Source organism: Varroa jacobsoni, unplaced genomic scaffold (assembly GCF_002532875.2).
Source record: "Varroa jacobsoni isolate VJ856 unplaced genomic scaffold, vjacob_1.0 scaffold_1063, whole genome shotgun sequence".
In the NCBI taxonomy this organism is placed as follows: Eukaryota; Metazoa; Arthropoda; class Arachnida; order Mesostigmata; family Varroidae; genus Varroa; species Varroa jacobsoni.
The window spans coordinates 11,059-35,455 of record NW_019213965.1 but is presented as its reverse complement, the minus strand read 5'-3'; the positions used below and the strand labels follow the sequence as shown (position 1 = coordinate 35,455).

The 24,397-nt window shown below is 41.7% G+C and overlaps 1 protein-coding gene and 1 long non-coding RNA gene across 5 annotated transcripts; one reads left to right on the top strand and one right to left on the bottom strand.

Annotated features, from left to right (window-relative positions):
* Positions 1-278: 278 nt before the first annotated feature.
* Positions 279-24,197, top strand: LOC111266197 (uncharacterized). Of its 4 annotated transcripts, XR_002683928.2 has the most exons (4): positions 279-887; positions 20,639-21,643; positions 22,695-23,330; positions 23,600-24,197. It is a non-coding gene; the product is annotated as an uncharacterized LOC111266197 (long non-coding RNA). The 4 variants fall into 4 exon arrangements; XR_002683929.2 differs by having other exon boundaries at positions 21,500-21,643; positions 22,695-24,197; XR_002683927.2 differs by having other exon boundaries at positions 22,695-24,197.
* Positions 3,340-5,419, bottom strand: LOC111266196 (protein lifeguard 1). Its single transcript, XM_022843459.2, has one exon. The coding sequence runs from the start codon at positions 5,290-5,292 to the stop codon at positions 4,507-4,509; it is 786 nt and encodes a 261-aa protein (XP_022699194.1). The 5' UTR covers positions 5,293-5,419; the 3' UTR covers positions 3,340-4,506.
* Positions 24,198-24,397: the final 200 nt, after the last annotated feature.

Sequence of the window (24,397 nt, the reverse complement as noted above, 5' to 3'; positions counted from 1 at the left end):
TTCATGTTCTCATCGTTGGATTTCTCTTTACAGACGTAAGGTTTTTTGCTTTTGTACTTTTTGTGTATCGCATCCTCTTTTCCGTCGTGCGCACTTTGTCTCCTACTCTCTCAGCTTTAGCCAATCATACATTTTATCCTAGTGACGTATGCGGAGAGTAGTCTGCCTGCGGTAGCTGTTCGTGAGGGCGATGGCGGATCGGTAACGGCGTCGGAAAAAGCGTTGCTGAAGCCGCCTTAGCTACCCCTGGCATCACCGGCTTTTGAGGCTTCCTCCTCTCGTGCGTTTTGGGCTGCGACGCCAGCTAGGCTTCGTATCTGTATTTGTTTACGGGGGTTTAACGGCGGCAGAAGTGTCGCCTCCATTACTTCCTTTTTGCCTTTCCCACGGTGGCAGAAATAAGGGAGCGTTCGCTTCTTTCTAAAGCCTTTCTGCCTCACCCAGCTAACGGACGAAGGAACGGATCGCTTTTGGTACAGCAGCCGACGCCGAACCAAGTTGTTACTAGCCGTTTGTCGTCTGCTCAAATGACAAATCTGTATCCCACGTTATTTTGCCTATGGATATGACGGGCTGTTGCCCGTCTCAGAAAACCAAAGTGGAAGGAGGTCGGATGTGGCTGGAGCACAGCTTTGTGATATCGGCTAGAAACGAGAAGGATTTGAGTGAAAATAATATCCGTCGAATAGGATAAACTGAAGAAGCTCCCAGGCTACTTCACTCGCTTTATCGGTCTGTATCGCTATATGTCCAATGCCTCTCGAGCCAATGGAAGAAGCGCCCGCTCCTCTATGAAGACTAGCGGATAAAGTTGCTGGGGACTGCGATCATAGATCACTGGTTTAATTGCAAAGACGAATTATCGACTGACGCCTGCTTGCATACATGTAAGGCTTTTTTTTTGGTAGATAGGAAAATTGCTCCATAGATAACTAGTGAAGAAACGAGTGGTAAGAGTCGTATCGTTCCCATGATGACATACTGGGACAGCATGTTTGCTTGATCAACATAAGGGACATGAGGTGAAATAGGTTTGAATCTAAGCATAGACGTATCTCGTTTCGTGCGTAGAGCCAGCTGTCTGAAATGCTATCTGAAACGGCGATGCCGGACCGGAAGCTAAAACATTTAGTTTTAGTGGTTTCGTGTATTAATACCTGGAAATACGCACTTTGACAGAAGTACAGAGGTCAACAATAATATACCTTGTCCTAAGAAACGTCTTTGAGAAGTTTTAATAGTAGACTCTTACAGAACTTTTGTAATGTATGACAAACGTTTGAGACTTGACATAGAAGCCGAAAATTGCCTGTAAAAAAACTTCACTTCAACAGAAGCTATTTAATTGCCGTTTATTACTGCTCAAACATCTCAAAATCATGCTGATACTGTGAGTTTTCAAAAAGTATTTATTATTATTATTAAATGTAAATCGCTCTCAAAGGGTCTCCAAACATTGTGTTGATTTTCGATGATCATTTTGTGGTATCGAGTTAAAATTTTTCTGTTTTGTTATGAGATGTTTGTATTTTTGCAAGTATTGTTAAACGCCTTTGATCTAATTATGTTATTCTCTGCAGGACTGTTTGTGGTTGCGTGACTGTTCAAACGTTTCATGTATACATATACCCAGTTACTTGAGAAAGCCAAGCTTCAACCTATATATAGGTAACACGTTAGCCAAGTGTAACAATAAATTCAAATAGCGAAAAAACAAAAAAAAATTAAAAGGGTGACAAAATATTGAACATCGTATCCGAGTCATAATCAACAAGTACGCGTAAATCATACTTTTTTTTAACTGAAAATGCGGGTCGACTAATCTTCGTTTTTGATTGTCTCGTTGCAGCGATTCCCAACTGGTTATTTTTCAATGCAGATATTTTCGTAGGCGGCAAATACATTGAGGCAGCTAGGATAGTGGGGGTAGACCTGTTCGCATATATCGTATCAAAATGATTTTATTTACTTTTTTAGAAAAATACATACTTCTATAACACTTGAAATGTCAAAGATACAAGTTATAGTATTCTTCAAAGTACAAATTGCCACAAACTTCCAGTAAGTGCGATAACTTTAATTCTCCGACATGTTTGGGGTTTTTCAAAAACATATCGACAAATCCCGACCCATTCTTTGAACTAATGGCAGAGCAGAATTTCGTCTGAATAAAATAAGAATGGTCCGTGTAAGCAGAGCGCGATTAGGCAAAGGAACACGCTTACGATTGCCGCTAGAATAATGGATCGGGTCTACTGGAGACCTAGCCACTTACGTGCTGAAGGGGTCTAGCCGAAATGATTATACATTGCTTGATTATTGGTTGATGCAGATACCGCCATAAGCTTTCTCCGTGCCGTTGTTTGACTCGAACGTTAGCTTCCAGCGGATGGGGAAGTGCGAGTGGCGCAGCAAGTTATTGTTTCTGCCACGTGCGGACAACTAATGGCCGATATCTCGATTTCATTTCGAGTAAATATAGAATAGTCAAACAATTCCCGAACGAGGAGATCTCTCTCACCGAAGACAGTACAACATGGCCATAAATAATAATATATAGCTTGTCTCTATAGGAGAATGATGAGTTATACGTCATTTACCTGCGGTTCATAGGAGCTCAGATTGGTAGAGTGCTTTGAATACCAAAGGCCTATGTAAAATTATTCGTTTTTCTCCTAGAAATAGGCCATGTTCAAAAGCAACGATCAATCAGTTTTGTTTATCCACGGGTAGCCTCTAGGTTGAACCGTTCGTCAAGTTTGTAAATGCCTAATGCTAATTAGAAAAAATCAAAATTTTACGAACGAAAACCGGACCTTGCTCGGCCCATTACTTCGGCAACAATCGTAAACGTGTTCCTTTGCCTAATCGCGCTCCCCTTACACAAACCATTGTTATTTTATTACGGCAAAATTCTGTTTCGCCACTAATTCAAGTAACGAGTCGGGATTTTTGGATATTTTTTGAAAGCTGACTGTCGAGTAAGCGCTACCGCTAATAGCGTATATAGTATTAACATATCTGAAAAAAGATGGCTGTACGTTACGAAAAGGTTTCATGTGAATTTTACTGGAAGATAGTCTAACGCAGTATTAAACGCAAGGACCGCATATTGATGTGGATCTTTAGACAGATGTCTAACATCAGTACCTCTCGATAAACCTAAAAAGCTTACCCTACTTCTATAGGCCTCTTTAAGGATAGCTTTTTCAAGAGATTTATACTTTGCCCATCCCGTGATATTTTTGTTTCTCAAGTCAATAGTAGTACCTGTTAGAGCGAAGAGTAAATAAGACAGACAGCTAATATTCTACATAAAGAAAGAGTAAATAACTCCAATTTGACTAAATGTACCATCCAGCTAAAATGATTTATTTTTTAGCATTGAGCTGTGTAGTGTCTTTTTGGCTTCAGCTTTTGCCAGCTGGACGGAAAGGGGACAACTTAGAACAAACACTGTTCCCTCCCAAGCCATTCAGCGCATATCTCCCACGATCTACTCGGCAAGCCTCCTTGTTCGTTTCCTTTACTGGACCGTTACTCGTTCTGCTTTAGCTGTCACCCGGGGAACTGAAACGTCCCCGCCAATTCTTCCATCTCTTCGGTCTTTCGTTTGCTGCAGTGCACCCATGATTTAGCGTGGTTTTCCCTTCGAAAGAATTTCACCATTTGCAGGGAAAACCTCGCCCGTCCTCGGCAAAATGTCGTCGAGTGTATGTGTTGTGCAATTGTGGATCTCATTTGCGACCTGCTCACGTCCCAGAGATTAACGTGAAAGATGGCTGGTGCGCCACGTCGGCTGCATCCGCGACTGTACATCGCTACGCATGAAGCCACATAGCGAATCAGAAGTCCGTGTTCTACGGGCACAGGGAGAGAAATGCCTGCGCTTGTCAGGACGGACGAATTGTTTTGGTGTCATGGCAGCATACGCAGTATTCGTTGTGTGATTCATTTGTACTGTTGAGCAACTAGATTGAACTTCCCTGCTCGCCTAAGGGATTGCGCCAAGAAACAGATGCGAAGAGCTTACCAACCGTCATACTGTATTTTTTTACAAATGACAGAAAATGGGCAACAGCGAATTTTACGGTGTGCAATATAAGCCCAGTACAACGACTTGCCGTCGAGCGTAGAGTGTTTCTTAATCGGTGTCTAGGTAAAGCAAGATTGTCGTGCTTCTACATCGATCTTCTTAGCTTTGCTTCAATGGCGCCGTATAACTATTTCGGCGTTAACTTCTAATTTTTTTAAGCATTAGTTACTATTATTGATATATCAAAGCCACTACGCCTACTGGATATAAGTGGCGTTTGTTTCAAATTGTTTACAATACAATTAGGTATAATCCCACCCATCCGTACGTTAAATTATTACAACAATAAGTAAAATAATAGCTGGCATGAGCCGAACCCAAACTGTCATTACATGAAATTTATTTTGTAAAATTTGAAAGGCAAGGTACAGCAAAATGTCCTTATTACATCTGCTTCTTGCACTACAATTTCAACTAGCATTTGATTCCTTCCGCTTGCCAAATTGATGCAATAGACTGATGAAAAGATTAATGACATCAATATAGAGCGTGATCACAGCCCCAATGTAATCTTCAGGGTAGAGCTGATTGTGTTGGTTTCCTAACAAGAGGTGAATATCTAGAGCAATGTACAGACAAAATACCATTGCGGCTACCCCACCGAAAACAGTGTCTATCTTCCGTAGACTCGGTACGAATACGAATGCCCCCAGCTGGACCACAGCAAGCACGGCAACCGCGACCACTAGGTGAGACTCTAGCTGGGTAAGATCATATGTAGTGGAAGCAGACAATGTCGCCACAGCCCCCGTGACTATGCACGTAATGAAGATACCAACGAACACGCTGTTTGTCTCATAGGCGGCAACGACATAGCAAAGAAGGATCGACTGTGTCAAAGTCAAAGCAAGCAACAGTGCATAGTTTAGGGGAAACGATTTTCGCAACTTCTCCGAACAGCCAAGAATGATCGATACACTGAACAGCAAAATCCCTGCTACTAATGATAGCCACCAGTTTTCTAGAAGGAACAACTGTGTACTTTTGCTCACAGTGATAATGCTGACCACACTCGTCGTGATCATCAGCATACACGAAAGAATTGATAAGACTTTAATCACAAACTGAGTCCGAATTTTGTGCTCAGAGAACCCCGCCAGATCTTGCGCCAGAGACTGGTAGAGACTGTTCCTCGGATCCTCATTTGGGCTGATGTTTCGCGCAGCTTGCGCGGCACCGGATACACTGGGCGCCATCGTAATGAAAATAGTCGTTCTAACCGTTCGATGTTTTGCATTGGCTTCGTTATCTTACTGAAAGACTCTAAAAATGAACGTATATTGAGTTGCGTAGATTACAGAAGGAGTAACTGGGCTAATCTTGAAATTGGCCGGATTTAAATATCGGGCGATTCTTCATAGGGCCTATTGGCTTCTCCAAACGCACGATCTTACGCATGTCTCTTTCCTGTTTGGTCCGCAGTCCTTTAGATATTTCCTCTAGATGTTTCTTTTAGATACATCCTTTGTTGGTAGAAAAATAAGCGGTATTTAACTTTCGGCTGCAAATCCTGAGCTTCTAGTTCTCAGTCAGTACGAGCATTCTGTTTCCGTTTGAACAGGATGGCGGTAAGGCCAAGCACCGTCGAACTTCAACTGTTGATATTTTAAGAACTTAGTATTTATCTACTCGATTACATATGTATGCGGATTGTAGATAGAATCTCCTACTTGTGACGCACTTGCTTCCCTTGAAACAGTAAGGTTTCTGGTTTCTACAAGATGTTGCTATAGGTTCGTTTTGCAAACGTCCTCGCTTTGTTAAATCAATTCATATATTGAGTAACGGGGCCAAATGGTTATCGACACTTGTAATCGTCTTGTACTATCGAATTGTTATATATATGTATATATATAGATATTGACAGTCAACAGAAAGGACCCTATAACTGCTACTTATTTTTTGAAGTCTGAAGCTTGAGGATAACCGATTCTTTCTCGTACGGTTTCACTCTTATATGCTTTCTGCTAACCTTCACTAAGCTGTTTTTACAACAGTATCCCAGGAAGGCTAAACTGGTCTTGTACTACTTAGATGCGCTAGGTTCTTGCTGAACATTTTGTCGCTAACATAACTTACAAAGTATTTTTTGAACAAGAAACAAGTGACTATACTGGACTGTAAAATCCGAAGTGTCTAAGAGCTCACTGCAGTCCAAGAAGTGTGTATCACGCACGTTTCCTCATTCCAAGTCATGTTCAATCCATTCGGGGATACTTTCTCTAACCTTTGTGTTCTGATAACCCGGACACGAACTCGAGGTAGGCCCATTCGTGCAGTCGATTATCGTGAGAGCTTTCCTCCGTCTAATGCATGCCTTGCTCCTTTTGGCCTTGCAAAGCCTCCTGAGAGCACGAGACAAAGGGCACGTTTCAAACTATTGCTTCTTCTGAAAGGAACAGACCTGAAACAGTTTGCGTTGATTATAATCCATATGGCGTTTTCGTCTGATATGCGAAGCCGCCGAAGTTAGTTTGTTAATACATACATTATGGTCAATAACAATATCGTAAGCAGAAAATGGCCACCAATCCAAGGAACTCACGAAGCGTCTAATAAAACTGCCATTATATGACATTGGACGTTGACATAGACTCGGTTCCCTTAATTACTGTAGAAAGCACCACCTGTGTGTTCTTTATAAAAAAAAATTATCCACATTTATCATACCTGTATGCTACATGCAAGTCGCTAATTGGGTTGAAGCGTACCTTGTAGAAGTGCACTCGCTAAGTTCAAATATTAATAAGTGCTGGCCGTCGCAACGACATTTTTAATCACCGGAAATGTCATCGACTGACAACATATAGAAACGGTAGAATTTTTGCCATTGAAAACGAACGCCCCGTCTCAGCAGCTTAATAACCCAAACAAGTGTCTAAGCAACTGCAAATGGCGACAGCTGTCACTTATCAGCCGGTCGGAAAAATCAACATATTGTTACACACTCGTTCGTTATCGAGCTATTCTTTATTCAACAATTGCGACAATTTGACGCTAGACAGTTCCTGTAGCACTGGGTCTGCTGATAAAAAGGATACTATATAGTTAAGTGAAATAGATCCGCGGCTTACCGATCAGCCAACGGACATTACCGTTTTGAAAATACATCGTTCGTCTTTGTTCAGGCGAGGAGAAAGATCGTACTTTTTGAGCATTTTTCGTTTGCCTAAAATTCAATGTAATCACACGCGAAAAACTTCTACCAAAAGTATAACACATTGATTAGATTAAAGTCGAATACAATCGAACCTCAGTTGAGAAGATTATACTGTCCTGGCTGAAGCTCAGAATGGCAGGACTATGTCGTTTTTTCTCTAATGAGATACACCACGTAACTATCGTGTCTCCTTCCATAAAAGGTGTGAATGTCACCCTCAGAGCATCAGCGCTATCAACGTTGGCCTGGGGGAGGGGCTACAATGTCCTGGGTGATCACTCTCGTACACGCCCAAAGTTGGCTCGGAATTTTAGTCTGTGCTACCTCACCTATGACAAGGACTTAAGCTTTACAGATATTGTCATAATTATCGAAGCCGAGGATCCATTGCATCGACCGAGCCGTTCATCGGATGGGGTATAAATATATCAATATGCTGCCATACTAACATCTTGGGGGAAGACAATCTTGTCTGGACGGGCCTCGTCCAAGATAACATAAGAAGCTAGCCCTCAGACAGTATAATACCCACAATGATACGGCCACATAGACCATCTGTCTAAAGCCGGCGATATTATCACATATTGTGCCTGTCAGAAGACAAGACTTGCCTCGTACGTAAAACCGTAAAGCCCTAGCTTTGACATAATATTGCAATAAACCGCTTCCCTAGATATTTCATTATTTCCTAATTTAAATGGGCATTTTCAATGGATCGATTTAATGCTGTATAAGCTGTAGAACCGTCGGCACGATAATCCATCGACAGGTTCAGTTCAATGAAAGATAATCAACCCAAAGTCACCCAGCATAAAAATTCTTCCTAGCTTGTGCCTCTGCCGCAAAAAAAAAGTGTTTTTTTTTCCGAGGTTCGGCACTCATCGCTTCAGCTCGTTTTTCGGTTTTCTATTTAGTACTCATATACCTTCGGCACGATTTAGGCCAACGAAAAAACAACAACGTCGTTGAGCATCACCGAAATGTGGTTACACGGCTGCTCCCGTGCGAGCAACAATAGGCAGCTCTCACAAATTCCTATTGCAATATTTTCTACCATATATGCGGCCTGTAATGCTAGCAATACAACCCCCAGTCTAAGGCCGACACCACTTTGACTCGTGGCATGCAGCCGATTTGGGGGGCTCAGCATGGCTCGCCTTGGCTCATATCGGCAGCAGATGTCCGTTACGCGTTCTTTGTTCTATATATATATATATGTATTTATATATATACTCGCGTACAGACACAGTATATGGAGGAAACGAGGCCAGGTTTTGGTTGACGCGGCGGCCGCAGCGTTGCTAGCACTAGTTTAGGAAAGGAGATTTAATATATAACGACATATTGTTTGAGCCACGGGCCCTGACCGGAGGTTCGGCAGGTCGTAGGCGACGTAGGTCATGGGCCAGCGGCGTCATACGCCAAACAAAATGTACTGCAGCTTCTACGTTTTTCGTATGGCACAAACCCCCCGCTTATTCTTGGAACCTGGCCAGCGCATTTAAAATATGAAGTAACGTAACTTCACGAGCTAACATCCACCGAGTCAGAGGCTAGTTCCCTTGTTGCTTTATAGTAAATTTCCTCTCGCGCCTCCTGTCCTTTTCTGGTCCTATTATTGCTTACCGTTGTTTGTTGGGCTCCTTCAGCCCGCCTTCTTCTGCAGCAGAAATCACCGGTGGATCGTCTCACGGATAAGCTAGGACATCAATAGTTGAAATAAGTCCGTGCTGATTATTCTAGTAGAGTCATTTACGTAAGGTTGTTAGTTCAGTAACGACGCAGCGACAGCTTTCGTATCACCTTCAGAATCAGTTGATTGCGCCACATAATATAGATAGCTGCGAGATTAAACGAGCTTCGTACGAATCAGAAAAAGGGTATTGCCCGTAAAACGTAATCAATACAACAGGATAATAACAATAGGTTTTTACGTGAACCGTTTGCCTCGTAGTGCAAGTTAAACAGGCTCAAATACGCCAACGCGTGTAGTATAAGGGATTCAATTATCAATTAAATTCTTGTTGCATTGTAATAAATATGATCGTATGAATAAAAAAAAAGAAGCAGAACATAACAACGTATTTCTTAATCACTACATTGACAGTTCGCCTATGCTGTACTTTTTTTATTCGATTTCGAAATTGGAAATAAACAGTTTAGGTTGATTCAATCATTTGTTTTCGTTCGCCCTATTCATATCATTGATACGAGCACCGTATTTACGTAACTTACGAGGTCGGATAGTTTTTCATCTAAGGTATAGCCCACAGGACGCTAAAGTTAAACTTTACAATCAGCGAATAGATTGAGCCAACAGGGCGTATATCTCGAGTTGATTGAGAGTTATTACCTAGACAGCAGCGTTTTGCGAGTTGGGAAAAAATGCGCACATATATGTAGTGCAAGTCTGAAACGATGTCTATAGGCAGTATCCAAAACGTTCATTTGCTCGTGCTGCACGAGACTTATCCCCCATGTATGAAGAGACGACTTACAATATAATAACATGCAACTATGTTGCTTTTCACGTACTATGTTTCTTAGTTTCACACGAGGCTAACATGTATGCGTTACATTCGAGCACGTTGAATTGCACGATCGAACCAGCAATCCTTGTAGTGTCTTCCATGTTGAAACTAAAATACATTTAAGCTATCAGGTAAGCTGTGCACAATCGACGATTACCTTAAAGTGTACCTTTTCAGTGTATAAAAATGGCCGGCATTTCTTAGCACTGAATGTTCTTGTGTAATGACAGTAAAAACTTCGGCTAAATGTTAGGAACGATTATAATCTGAAGAATCTGTTCGCTTTTAAGTATACATTATTATCATTAATAATCGTCCAAAGGAACGAAGATAAATTCCTTGATAGCCTAAGCATCTCTTTCGACGGCCTTAGCAGAACCCGAATCAAAGCGAACTCCGCTGGTCCTAACCTGTCACTCGGGATGCCTATGCAACACCATGGAAATACATCTCAAGTAGAATGAAATCGAAATAGAGAAACATCGAGAATAGACTGGTTGGCGTAATTGTGAGCTTGCTGTGGTCACAAAATAGCTGGCAAGACACATTCATGAGATTTTTCTGAGTTGCTTTAGAGTGCGCCAACCACTCGGGTAGACACAAGCGGTGTAACCCATCGCAACAGATGTAGCTGAGAGCCAATCTTGGGAAGAAGTTCTCGTTGGTCGTTTGGCTTATTTATTATAGGTAGCTACTTACCGCCGTCTGGGAATACCAGTGTGGCAGAAGCCTTTCTCCCTCTTCTCTATCGTCGTCTTCTTTTATTCGAACGCCAAACTTGGGTCTGCCCCATCGGACCTCAGGTTTGCCCCTGTGTGTTGAACCCAGGACCAGTGCTTGTCTCCACTTCCGCCCGCGTTCCTCCCATTTCTTTGGCCAAGAAACCTAAAAACCACTCACGCAGCTTTGCCATCCGCATGTGTTGGTCTTCTTACCGTTTTCCTCAGTTTGCCATTTGCCGCCTCCACAGGGGCGCGTCCCGGTTATCTTGTTCACTTTCGGCAATTTTACCCATGAGAGGCACTCTTTTTCAACTCTCTTGTCTAGCGGAAAAGACCGACATCAGATTGGCCTCAGTCAGGGGCATAGTCGGGGCTAAGTCGCCGTAGACTGTTGTCCCTTAAAGAAAATTTGCCTTCTTTTATTGAACCATCTTAGATATTTCATTCCAAAGAAGTGGACAATAGTGAAAGCTGCACATAGAGAGACAGACAGACTGGTGAATTACCGGTACTACGTGGGGAATAAACGTATATAGGCTCGTGGGTGAGGTCTATTGAGCAATGAACATTTCCAAAACAACGTAGAAAAGTTCTAATAGTGTTTAGAGCAATAGTAAAATTTGTTGATGAGCTAAACAAGTCGACTTGCGCGTTGTTAGCAATAAATCGTAAATTAACACACCATCATCCCCGATATGGAATGAAATATTTGACATAAATAGATGTACATTTGATTTGTTCGTATATATAATCGGTATGAGTTTCAGTGGAGAATTTCCGTGCAAAAAAAACCTAGGTCTAGTTTAAAAATTGAAAAAAATCGCGGTTCGCAGATGCAGCACAAATAATAGAGATAACCTATCTTTTATATTCCAGCTATTAGCAGACCTGAGGTGTCTATGCGGGAGCTAAAGTTGGCAAATCCTGCCATTGTAGCTCCTACGGTTGCATCACATATTACACTGAAATAATTATATTTTTTTTTTTGCATAAATAGCACTACCCTTGTGCATCTTATCAGTTGTATAGGCTCGATTTTCTAGCTAAGGTACCGTGTCAGGCTCATAAGGGGGCATCAAGATGATCCTGCAAATACATTGCTTACAACTGACTGTGAATTGACAAAAAAAACGATCCAAGTCACTTTTGCATGGAAACCCTTCATACGTAATCCTTAGTCATTCTGTTTACTTGATCGGCCGGGTAGAGTAAATGAGAAATCACTTAATATTGTCACTGCCTTTCCATCACAACCCGTGACAGCGTTCAGGGCCGCCCTAGTTCTTCTAAGTATTTCCATCAGTCACGTCGCAGGTGTAACTTTTATTGGCAACCATAGTTGTCCCTGTAGTCGTATTAGAGCTATTATAATGCAAATCGCATTAATTTCTTGGATCCTTGCGCTTCTTATTCTCCTTTTTCTTTCGTGTTTGGCGCATTTACACGCGCAGATACCAACGATATCTGAACACGATCAAATAAAACGCATCATTTAATCTTTTAAATTCGGTGAAATAGCTGGCGGAAAGTCAGTCTCTGAGACGGGTCTCTAAACGAAAAGGGAAGCGCTTAAAAAGTTTTGCTAATATACGCGGACGCCGGGTGCAGTCTATTCGAATGGCGATGTCTGTCTGTGTGTGTCCTGTTTGAGTCGCCATTGTGTTTCGGAGCGGGTTTCGCCTCTGAGACAAACGACTATCAGCGAAAAGAGAACCACTCACTTCATTTGGTAGCGAAAAAAGGATAACGCAGGAATAAACGGTTACAACGAAGAGCAAGGAGCAGCCGTAATATGGACTGCTTGAAGGTCATTGTCTGTATAGGAGCGTCGGCGCTATGACGCCGATTCGTCAATACGTTTGCGCATGAGTTAGCATCAACTCGTACGTATTATCAGTACGTGAGCGAATAAATGACGTTTAGAGTGGTTCGGGATTTTGGAAATCTTCTACTAGTCAAAATAAACGTTCAGTGACAAGCTAATCTTGTGGTTGGAACTGATAAAGGGGCAAAAATAGAACGCCTAGTTTAGATCGAAGATTTTCTGAATCAGGCATCGGAAATAAGTTAAGTGTAGAGTTAGCAGTTAGACGGAACCAAGGAGAAGAAAAATTGCCCCCTACAATAAATCGAAGGAGGACCTGGGCTTTGTAAAAGTAGCGAAGGTACATATCCACAAGATATCTATATGTTCATGCAGTCAGGCGTCAAAGCCGTAACAGGGGCTCCAGACGATTTGAATTTTATACAACTTTACAATAACAATTGAGTCATTTTAGTATTTGCTTTTTGTGTTAAATTCCCTTTGTGTTTAACTTTGTCGGGATTTAAGTAACGGTACCCCGTCAACCGATCAAGACCTAAAAGTAGTTAGCTAACTAGGTAACAAACACTTCATTGTATCAATGAGTCTAACCTAACCGGGTCAAATTGCTGTATAAGACACAGACCAGCAACGATATGAGCCTGCATTTTACGACCGATGCATTTCCGTTAACTGCGGGCAATATAACGGACAACAAACAGTCGTTCTCGCGCACCGAAAAGAAGGGGTTCGCCAGCTACTGCTGGAACGAAATGCTCGCACTCGAACACAGCCACATCAGCGACAACGACCTGAGCAGCTGTAGTCACACCGACGGCAGCGATAACAACAACTGCAGTAACAACCGCAATAAGGGCCAAGAACAAAAGCACGTGAGACCCGTTCACCCTATGAGACTAGCCGCTTCCGTGAAGTGAAGAAGCCGGCACGGCAGTCCTATGGCGCAGGCAGGGAAAAACAAAGCGAAAATAATGAGATCCCAGACAGACGGGTGGGAAAGCTGAAGAACTAAACAGGGTAAAAGAGTCAGAAACGAGCCGCTGCAGGGGACTACGATCTGAAGTTTCAGGACAAAAGGGGGAGAGTGACGGCAGGCCCTTGTCTCGAGTGCACGCGACCGCTGCAGCCAGCGTCGTCGCCACAGGAGCCAGCGGATCTTCAGCTTTCGCGCTCACGACGCCATCCACTCGACTGCGCATCCAATTATTACGCTTAGCCTTATTTATTAGCCTCTCGTCTTGGTCGTTTCTGAGACACAAGCCGCTGGATTCGTCCTTTCTTGCGGCGCAATCGAAAGCAAGCGAGGCCAAGGCAAGTGTACGTTCGCCCAAGGCTGGTCGCAATGTTCCTGAAGGCTTGAAGCGTACAAGCGCAGTTGTTCAAGTATCTTTGGCCGTGCTGGGTGAGCGTGCAATGGATGGGGGTACCCTTTTGTACGCGCAACGGCGACTGGCCTGCTATTCTCAGTAATGCTATTCGAAGTGGTCGCTCGCTACCTGTCGAAGCTGTTGTTGCAGAAGGCGGACAAACATATTCGGACTAGACAAAGAGAGGTATAACTGCACTATTCATTTTTACTGCGGGGAAAGGAACTCAAGGGTGCGCGGCTGGAGAGCAACAGTTATGACAAGGGCTGATATAAGATTGAAGTGGAATAGCTGCACTGATGACAGTGATACGACCACAGTCAGACTGGAGATCGCTTTGAGCTTCTTCCTTTCGTTGTTATACATCGTCAATGAAGCAACATGTTTTTTAGTTTATGCTTGTAACGAACGGTTGAAACTAGATTTCAATAAATTTACGAATAAGCGAGTTTACTCCGTTTCAACGTATTTAATCGATGAAATTTTCCCTATGTCAAAATGCTTACCGTTCTAGCTATTTTTTTTTAGGCAGACGTTATAAATGATCAGATACACACACGGACGACCGTAACGTCGCGTATCAAAACTGCATACATGAATACATTAGGCTAGCTGGATGGTACAGACTCGCCGCATATGGTAAGTCTCAGTTCGAATAGCAACTTTATCTATTCCACTGGGTCTCGGCCTCCTCAAATCATGTTTCCTCTAGGGGACAATACTTAACTCCCCCACTATCTTTCAAGCTTTCGCCTTGTTTTGCCCCGCTTCTCTCCCTTTCGCGTTCTCTATCTGACTGAATTACGCGCCCCGCACAACCCCTCAATGCTGTTTGGCCTCACTTTATACTCTCTGTCCAACACCAGATCGAGTGGGCTTTCTGCACCAGCCAGGCCAGCGATGTCGAGGCCTGCCTGTAACACGTTGCGCTGATATGCAAAGCTTTTGGGTAGCATCGATCTGCCTCACTCGGCGCCGGGTTAGCGCGAGAAGAGGGCAGTTCCGCCCTAAGATGGTGCATGCTATGGCCGTAACGCAGAAGCGTCTTTGATCTGATTTATATCTCCCTGAGGCATCGGCCGATCGCGGAACATATCGCTGAACTCTGAGATGCAACACGTTCGGGTGGGAACTGTTTAGGAAGAATAACCACAACAGCGGTCGTAGTGGAAGCTTTGCTATAATAATGGCGAAGAGCTGCTAGTGGATTCTTGATTAACTTCATGGTACCTATCGAGTTGTTCCGTAGACCTGAGCGAAAATCTGTGATATCAATATCAAAAATATTGTACTGCATTATGCGACTTTTGAAAAGTACTGCTTTTCCTTGGCGTGTTAGTCCGACATAATACAGCGCGTATCTCCTTGATTAGATATGAAGCTGAAATAAGTATCGTAATATGAAATAAGCGAATATCCGGTGCCAAACGAAAAATATATATTAATGATACTAATGGTTGCAACTTTTGAGGGTAAAATATTTTTTCCATTATCACGCTTGTTTGCTGAACTTAGAAAAAGTTGGCCGTGCGACTTTCTTTAATGATATGCTGGTTTGGCGGCAGTGCTTTGCGACACTTTGAAACTATGCGTGTATCTCAAATATTGCAGCGAGACCTAAAATTTGTTTTGCGAAACGCTTTAAAATGTAAGGAATCCTCTTAATGGAACAAACATTGTTCAACATGTCAGCCTCGGAGCAACGAGTGATTCGTACAGCTTGGGGTACATAGACATGTTTTTCCTGATAAATATCCTAAGAATCCTGTGAAATCCAACAGTCGATTTCGCTGTGTCAAGCTCAACTTTTTTGGAACGTGGGTGTAGAATTTATTTGTTTTTATCATAGGGAATCCCAGATTTCTGTAATAAGTCACATCTAAGTTGTTCTGGGATAAACATTACGGAAGTTATAGTAAATAGTAGCTAAGGGCTATTTTCAGGATGACACACTTCGAGGCAGATGCTACAGTCTGTTTTGTTTACACCGGGATGAGGGTAGATCTAAGGCCAGATCTATGGCCAGTTGTGATTCACTCTTGGTTGCTATTGCCCATTTCAACGCAAGCCTTTAAATCACCAGTGTATAATGTTTTTCGTGAACGCAGTCGGAGCTTGGATCCGAAGCGAAAATAAAACATAAAAAGGTACAAACAGGATTTCCAAGAAACTCCAGTGGGAACAAGACTGACGAGATAAATAGTCGTAAACTTTACCAATAAATACCCTACTTCAAAAGTAAATTAGGCATGAGACGTGAGGTCTCTCTCCTAGAACACCCATCTTTTAAGGAAGTTACTACGATTTAACCTGTCAAGATCACAAAAAAAATCGAAAAACCTTGGCTATGCGCCACCGTCCGGTTACTTCTTGCCGTTGACAAATAATTGAATGACCGTATTGAATGCACATGGTTTAGTATGAGGGACGCACCAATCGTATTGAGGGACTAATATTTCTTGTTAATTACGGGGCCCTACATCTATTGTTTGGCACGAAGTAGCACACTGGGTCATTGATGAAGTTTGGAAAGAAACTGGAAGGAGCCTCTTTGTAGACTGAAGCGTCTAGTGATTCGCGAAATGAAGACGATACGAGCCCGCTCTCAAAACTCCCAATAAATATTATCAATAGGAGCTCACGAAACCCAGCAATTTTATGGAACACGGTAGACACTAGGGGGGATACACGCAACTTTGGCTTAGGTAGCTTTAGGTGTAAGTAAAGTACAGTTTTTGCCGAAAACACGACTTATTTTAGTAGAATCACCGTTTGCTGAGAAAAATGTCTATCCAAGTTTAAATATTTAAAAAGATAAACGCTTATAAAGAAGTTGTCGCGGGCCTTATTATTCTAAATGTTGTCAAAAATCCAGAACCAGTTAAATAAATTTAACACCTAATTCGTGTAACTACAAAAGCTCAGATGTCACGTTTGTCCGTTCAGATGACTCAATTTCTAAATTTTTTTTAAGACGTATTCTTTGCTATAGTCCAAACCGAAGCGTCCTATAAAATCCTGTTTGCTGAACGCAGGTCAAAATAACTGGAAATGATCGAGTAGTCAGCAATCCAAAAGGCCCAATCAAGTCAAGCTCATCATGTAGCGTTAATCATTTTTTCCCCTACATTCTAGAGTTTGGTGAAGTAGATGATGTTAGAGACATTTAACAAACCTGCTCCCATACCGCGTACAATTATAAGCCAAATAAAGGACCATTTAAACTGTACCTACAGAGAGCGTATGTGATCGAAAGTGGCTATTGGCAAAAATATTCGCATTGTCTTGGTCGTTTGATCCATACCCCGAGGTGTCTACCTGCCTAAGGCAATCTAACCAAAATAGTAAAAGGCAAACCGTCCAAATCCGCGGGAGCAAAAAACAGTTCGACAAGAGATTATTCTTGTCTCCAGTCACGAATCGATCTCGTCAGCTGAGTCGGAAGGCAACTACCTGAAGTAATTCAATTGATGCCAATCGAGCACTCGTAACAGAACTGCAGTGCTAGTAAGACAAAGAAGTCCACAAATCCTATCAGCATCAATATCTCGCCTTCTGCCTTGTCTTACATAACTGGAGAGCTCATGCGCCTAAGCTCACGAGTGTCCTATTGTCCTATCAAGCTATGCGCAGGAAAGCAACGGGTAAGCTGACATACAATCGAGAATATCCGGCTCGAGGACGACACCAACAAACCAAATCGCGGCTCGCAGGTCCACCGAAGACGAGCTATTCGGGCGGAAAATTGGCCTTGCCAATGAGGACGCAATTCAGGAGGGCTAGGTGTGATGCAGGCTATAAGGAAGCCAGGCGATGCAGGCTATGAGGAAGCCAGGCGATGCTTCTTCGGTCTCGCTGCCAACCTGTGTAGAGTACTGCATGCTAAGGAGGGGTAGCAGGAAAGCTTAGACGAGCCACGTTTCCTTCCGCCTTGCAAGAAGGGATTGATTCATTGACGTCTGTTACCGACAGCGGTCAAACCATCGATATCGATCTAGATAAAACAATAGAATCATAATTTATAAATGTGCAGTTATGGAAAGGAATACGAATTGCTCTACGGCGTCTTTCCATTAGCAGAACACAGTTGGATAAAGTACGGCCTTCTGAATCGGCACCGTTTAAGGTAAGGCAGATGGCTGCCTGGGATAATTACGAGTTGCATTGCCTCTTGACTCCTAGTCTGATAGAGACGGCCAGGTAAGTTAACAATAAGCGACCGACCTGACTTAATATGACTTAGCTGTATAGCGTGGCTGTCCACTGTTCAGTCGGGCAAACTTTTATTGCTTTTGGTGTTTGCGTACGTTCGGCACGATATCAGGTGGACCATATTAATTGACTGCTCCCGTCTAAATCATTTCAGTTCTGTTGCACCCTGATACGATACCGTAAATCTTGATAATGTATGCAGTCTGTAACTTAATGTATTACGTATAGGCTAGAAGAGTGGCTAAATCATATGCATATTATAGAAAACAATACGATTCCGAATCGAACATGATGCCCAGCCCAGAACTATTAGTGAACCAGGAGAAGGAAGAATAACCTAGGAACAGGACCTAAGTGCAAGCTTAGCATTTACCACGTGCGTAACGAGCGTGATCTGGAAGCAAATAATATTTGGTGAAGGAAAAAACACGTTAGCTCTGTTCAATGTTGATTCTCATTTTCTGCCTTTAGAAAAATAGATATAATTAGTGTACGCCAAGTAATCAGTTAGACATTTGATTAAAAAGCAGTATATTTTCAAAGTACAATACTCCTAATGATTGCTTATCGTGTTAACTCCCTACACTCTCGAAGGCCGCTGTCGTTCCGAGCACTCAAGATCTCATTTATCAAGTATGTCCTCCATGATACTTCAAGACAAATCTCAACCCTCGATTCTATTCTTTCTTTTTCGTACAATCGCCCCCTTTAACGTAATTGCGCTAAATTAAATTAATTAGCTTGTGCGTTTAGGTCTCTGCAGTGATCACACTTATTTGCATTAGTAGAGCCTGTTGATGAAAGATGTTCCAAATTTCATTGAAAAAAAAAATGTACTTCTCAAAGTACAAGGCTTTACAGAGTCCAAAATAATATACCCATGATCAATAAATTATCTATAGTTCGATATTGTATATGACAACTACTCTATCGGGCCAATTTACAATTATTAGTAAAGATTTTTTTCACCAAAAACGATTAATCTATTCTTGTGATTTTTTCGAGTAGATTTTTAATGTTCATTTTTGTGGGGAAAAGGTAACGGGGTCATTTGATAGCGATATGTAGCAATAAATCATAACCCGTGTTTCGAGAAGATACGTCCTTAACTGGACATTACCCATCTTAAAGGCCACTCCTTTAAAGCAAACTCAGTGAAAAGTGGCATGGTAGTAGTTTGGCTTTACATGTAAAATTCTACAGGCTAGTTTCTATTTCCCGAAGCTCAAACTGGTAGCTGGAATCGGACATGAACAAATGCTCATTATATTCGAAGCCACAATTGCTCGCACTAAATGCAATCGGTTGCGTCACGGATGTCTTTGTTTTATTGTATAAATTAGAACGTGGACCTCTTTGTTGTCCGGACAGAAGGAATCAGCTTCCTTCTCGTCAAGCTGATTTTCGGCCCCGGTGTTTTTTTTTTTTCTAAAGAATTGATCCTCATTGACACAGTCTTACATTTAATAGTATCAGGAAGTCGTCGCGTTTTTATGACCGGGATAAAGTGTGAAAATTTTACTATACTTAGTGATATTTATGTATTGTACGGTACCTAAGTTGAAACTTATTCCTACACTCTGCTCGTAAAGTTGTGCGTAAATGGACACGAGTGAAACGATATTTCGGTGAACCGTTTTACAAATGTTAAAAGTATCATTCCTAGCTCAAATATTTATTCAATAGAAATCCCAATTTTTTTTTCAGTTCACTTCAAAATGTTCCGTCTTTAATACGATGATAACCTTTTTGTTAATAACCATACATCAACCAATATTGGTAGGCTTAAATTTACTAAGGTGAAATGAATTTACTAACGTTCAGGTATGCTGTATACAAGAAGTTCCACTGGAATTAAACTTCAAATTGACTTCAAATCGGTAACATTTCTAAACATAAAATGAGTGCAAATTACCAAAAACACCAAAGAATGTAAAAAAAAAAAACAAAAAAATAATATTGGAGCTTATGTAGACGATCCAGCTGCTGAATGATCTTCTCCTTCTCTGACAATCGTTTCATAAAAGATTAAATTACATCCAACGTGGCTTCTTGAACCTGTTTGATAAATTCTTCAAATCTCAAACCCATTCGGTTTATCTCATGAAAAGCTTCTATGAAATCTTTAGAAGCCTTATGTAAACAATGAACCACATAAACCTTTAAATTCGGGCAAAAAAATAAGTTTTTCGTCTTGTTGACGCTTTGGCCACTCCGAAGAGACCATACAATAGATGACCTTTGCACAAATCGTAAAAACGATATGCTGGTTTTGTTATGAAGGATTGGTTATGGTGTTTCAAGAAGAACTGGCTTTCTTCTGGCACTGAAAATAGCATTTCCGCTGAGATAAACAGCCCGCCAAAGTTCATCATGATTTAAACGCCACATCCTGCATATATATATATATATATATTGGATTGCTGAAAAAGTATTGACTCCTTTTTTAGCTAGTTTGCTTTAAGGTCATATATGTCAAGTAGGATGAGTCTTGTCTAATCAGCGTCTCTGCCTCTTGAAAGCTGAGATTATGCATTAGTAGATGTGCTAAAATTGTTAATTATCCAGACGTAAATTTTTGCAAAAATTCGTTATATCTCATAGTTTTATTTCTTGTAAAAGCACGAATGCTGATCAGGTCCTTAAAAATTTGTCCTGTTTATAGTCAAGATGCGTTATCGGAAAAAATCACCCAAAGATGGTTTTGCTCTTCTTCTTCTGGCAGTTTGGACCGGAACCAGTGAAGAGAAAACGTCCTCCACCATAACAATGTCAGACCACATGCATCTTTAGCTTCCCGGCAGAAATTGAGAGAACTTGGATGGAAAATTTTAATATATCCGCCGCTCAGCCCGTATCTTACGCCGTCACAATGTTATTACCTGGTTGGGCCTCCGCAGATCTCCCTCAATGGTGTTAGTTTGTACGGGGGATGCAAAAATCACTTGAGGTAATTTTTCTGCCAGAAATCACAAAAGTTCTACAATGATGGGATTACGGTACTATCAGAAAAGCGGCAGGAAATTATCGATCAAAACAATTAGCAATATTATTAAACAATCTAACAGAAAAATTGCTCAAAAATGGTGCGTACTTTATGTATATATGCGTTTCTCTATTTCTTTGTCCAAATGGCTTGACCTGACATTTAAAAACAAACATATTTTCGCCTGGATAAGGTCGTTCTTTGCCCCCTTTTTCCAGAGGCCTTCAAAGTAGGTACCTCTGAAACAACGCTCAGTTTCGTAGGAGATCTGCAATTCAGATGAAGAAAGGCCGTTTGTTAGGAGTTGTACGCTCTGCGCACCCGTCGCTCGTTATCTTTCGTCGAAGCTTCTGAGTTCTCAACTCCCACCTAGCAACACTTCTTGCATGGATTTCTGGGCTGGCTAGTTCCATAGGCAGAAACGATATCTGGAAAAAGCTCAAGATTGTAAAAAGTGAACGATTCTATATTCTTTGTTTGACCAGCAGCACTTCTTGTAGAGTATCAACTTCATAATGGTCAGGACATTGCGTTATTAGTGGGTAGCGTATTTGCTTGCTAGTCTTAGGAACGCATTGTGGTCTGGGTTCGAACCGTTAGGGCACCGACAGACACACTTCGTTGTTTCGAGAGCCAGTCAGCCAACTATCTGATGGAACGTCTAACAGCGATACCGGCCGTAACATTTGAAACGTAGAGGGCACTGCACTACAATGCTGAACTTAATCGCCGAGAATCATTAATGTAAGAGTCAACTTGAATAATTCGATTATATTTTGTTTAAAAGCTTTAGGACACCACGAATGCACTATAACTAAAGTTCATTTTTCGTGATGTTGTTACGCTAATTTTATAGCGTACGATTAGAACCCTTTATTTTTCAAGCATATTTTTTGATGTCGTATGAAGAGCGATTCCTTATGACGAAGATATTTTAGGTTGTCCTTTTTTTTGAACATTGTAAACAGTATCAAGCTTTTGGATAGTCCCGTTTTGAGAAAAAGATGCAGAACATGACTCGTGGCTCTTTTTTTCCTAGAATTTTTCTAGTTTCAATTTTTCTAGTTTTCTAGTGACAAAAATAGTTTTTCTATCTAAACATCTTTTCACACCCTGAAAGACGTTGAGATAACATCGATGCTATCCATTAGGCTTAACCCAAGGGTCAATATAACACTGTATGTTTACGGATTGTCTTCATCACACTAAGAATCGACATCCGGTATCCGTGAGATTGATTCTGACGTTGATTCTAGAACGACTGTCTTTCACGCGCGATCTTTTTGATCATTTCCCTTTTTGTCTCCCGCAAAACATGGGTAAAACCTTTCGTCAGCATAGCATTACTAGAATAACCATGAATCGTCATTGTTTATAGTTGAACTCTCGTATTCGTCACGAACTTACATATAAGGTATTTGCTTTACATTTACACTTAGTTGGGGTAAACCTTCTCCTCTAAATCGGTCGTATGGATTTAGGCTGAATACAGGTCTTAACAGAAATGATCGTTATATCGTATCAAGAGAATCAGTTATTGCAGTCAGCTCCTTTAGATAACATATACAGATTGAATGATTAGTTACTTATAATCTATTTTCGAAACCCCTTAATGTTTATAGCGATCTTTGTGTTTCAAATCTTACTAAACAAATGAACTATCTTCTTATCTTACCCTGGCCATAGCCCAGCTCATAATCAGTTATCTCCGAGCGTTCGTCTTCAAGCCTTATCACCATCTGCCCGATTCAGGTATAATACGAATGCTAACATGCGATATTTACCATCTATACAGGTTCCAATCAAAAGTGAATGGTCCGTAAAAAAAGTCAAACATCGTTACCGAATCGACTCTACTTCGCATAACGCATTCTTTCTTCACATTGTCCTACCGAGTGGCCTCCGAACAGCAGCAGCAGCGCAAGAGCCAGGACGAGCGGAAAATGGCACACTTCACGCTTGAAAGAGGACAATCCCCAAGGAGTATCTCGTTCAGACTCTCAGCCTCGTCGACCTCTCTTCTTCATCCATTTTAGAAATTTCCTTCGTTTTTTTCGGGACTATCGAATACCACTGGCTGGTAGTCGTTTCGCAACTTTTCTTCGGGATTCTTTCCTTCTCCTCTTTTCAATCTCTCCCTCGTGATCACCATCACCGCCCGCTGGTCCTGAGATATTCCGTTTCTGCGGGCTTCATCGACTTCCACCTATCGGAAGGTTTAAGAACGAGAAGAAGATTCCTCCACTATTCAAAGTGGCTCATCCTAGCCTAAAGAGGAGAATTACATTCACTCAAGTCCAAAAAAAAAAAGATTTAGGAGCTGCTACACAGCTTTATGCAGGGATCTGATAGTCGATGACTGTGAATGGACGTACAGCCGCTGTACTTGGGTCTCGATGGTGTCAGGTAGTACTATTTACAGCTGTAAAAGGTAAAGTTAACCTTTCAATTACCTCTTATTATTTTATTATTTCTACCTCAGAAAGATCTATCTACGTTTACTAGCAAATCATATTTTATCTTTTGTTTAAAGTACTGTCTCTGCAGTATATAACAATTAATAGTCATAAAGACAAGGTAAATTTACACGACACACATTAATTTGTTGTACCTTGCCTACAAGGGTTTTTTCATAGTTCGATCATTATTGCTAGGCACGAAAACAGTACAGTAACGTTTTAAATCTCTGACTTCCCTTAGTCAAATGGCTTGCTATCCTATATGGGTGGATGGGTAGCTTCTTCCCTCCTAGGAGACTTCCCGATGTTGGCCATGGGATGATCGTCTCCTTTTGCGGCTTATCCCGTAGATACTCGACAGCGGCCATATGCTGGCTTTGGTGGGCTAGCAGCATGGCCGCTTCACTGGAGGAATTCGGCTGGTTGTGATGGGAGCGCGTGGACATTGTTTCAATACCTTTTTCCAGCAAACTCGGAACAGATCTGAAAAACTTGGCTATGGCAAGCCAATAAGCGACGCCCGGTTATGTTTATCCTGCTGGTCACAGTGTCCACTCTGGCATTTATGGATGGTATTTCGGTGGTGTTGATCCTTTGAATTTCAGATGGCATAGTAGCTAGCTCGATCAGCTTGCGTTTAACGTTTGAAGCAGGTAGACAATTAAAAATCGAAGTTGTGTACTTATGCGGGCCTGAGAGCGAATATATGTATCACGATAAAAGTGTCACACTGATGTGGTGACTTTGCCTGTGATGTTTCGAAACTTGTAATAGATAATTGTCTGATCCGATCATTGTGGACCATTGTGAGAGAACAAATAAAGTGTACAAAATCCATATATCGAAGGCCATGGATTTTATTTAGAATTCAGCCATAATTTGAGTTGTTGCACTGAAGTTGAGTCGCCAAAAAACCCAGATGTCACACCTTTGACGATGTGGTAGATAACGTGGCTTGGACAGATACGAAATGGTCAATAGCACGTTGGCGGCAGTGAGCAGGAAGCGGTCAGAACGAAGTGCCGACCACCAGCAAATC

Excerpts from the sequence above, each read along its gene's own strand:
- LOC111266196 (XM_022843459.2), bottom strand. The coding sequence starts at position 5,292 with ATGGCGCCCAGTGTATCCGGTGCCGCGCAAGCTGCGCGAAACATCAGC.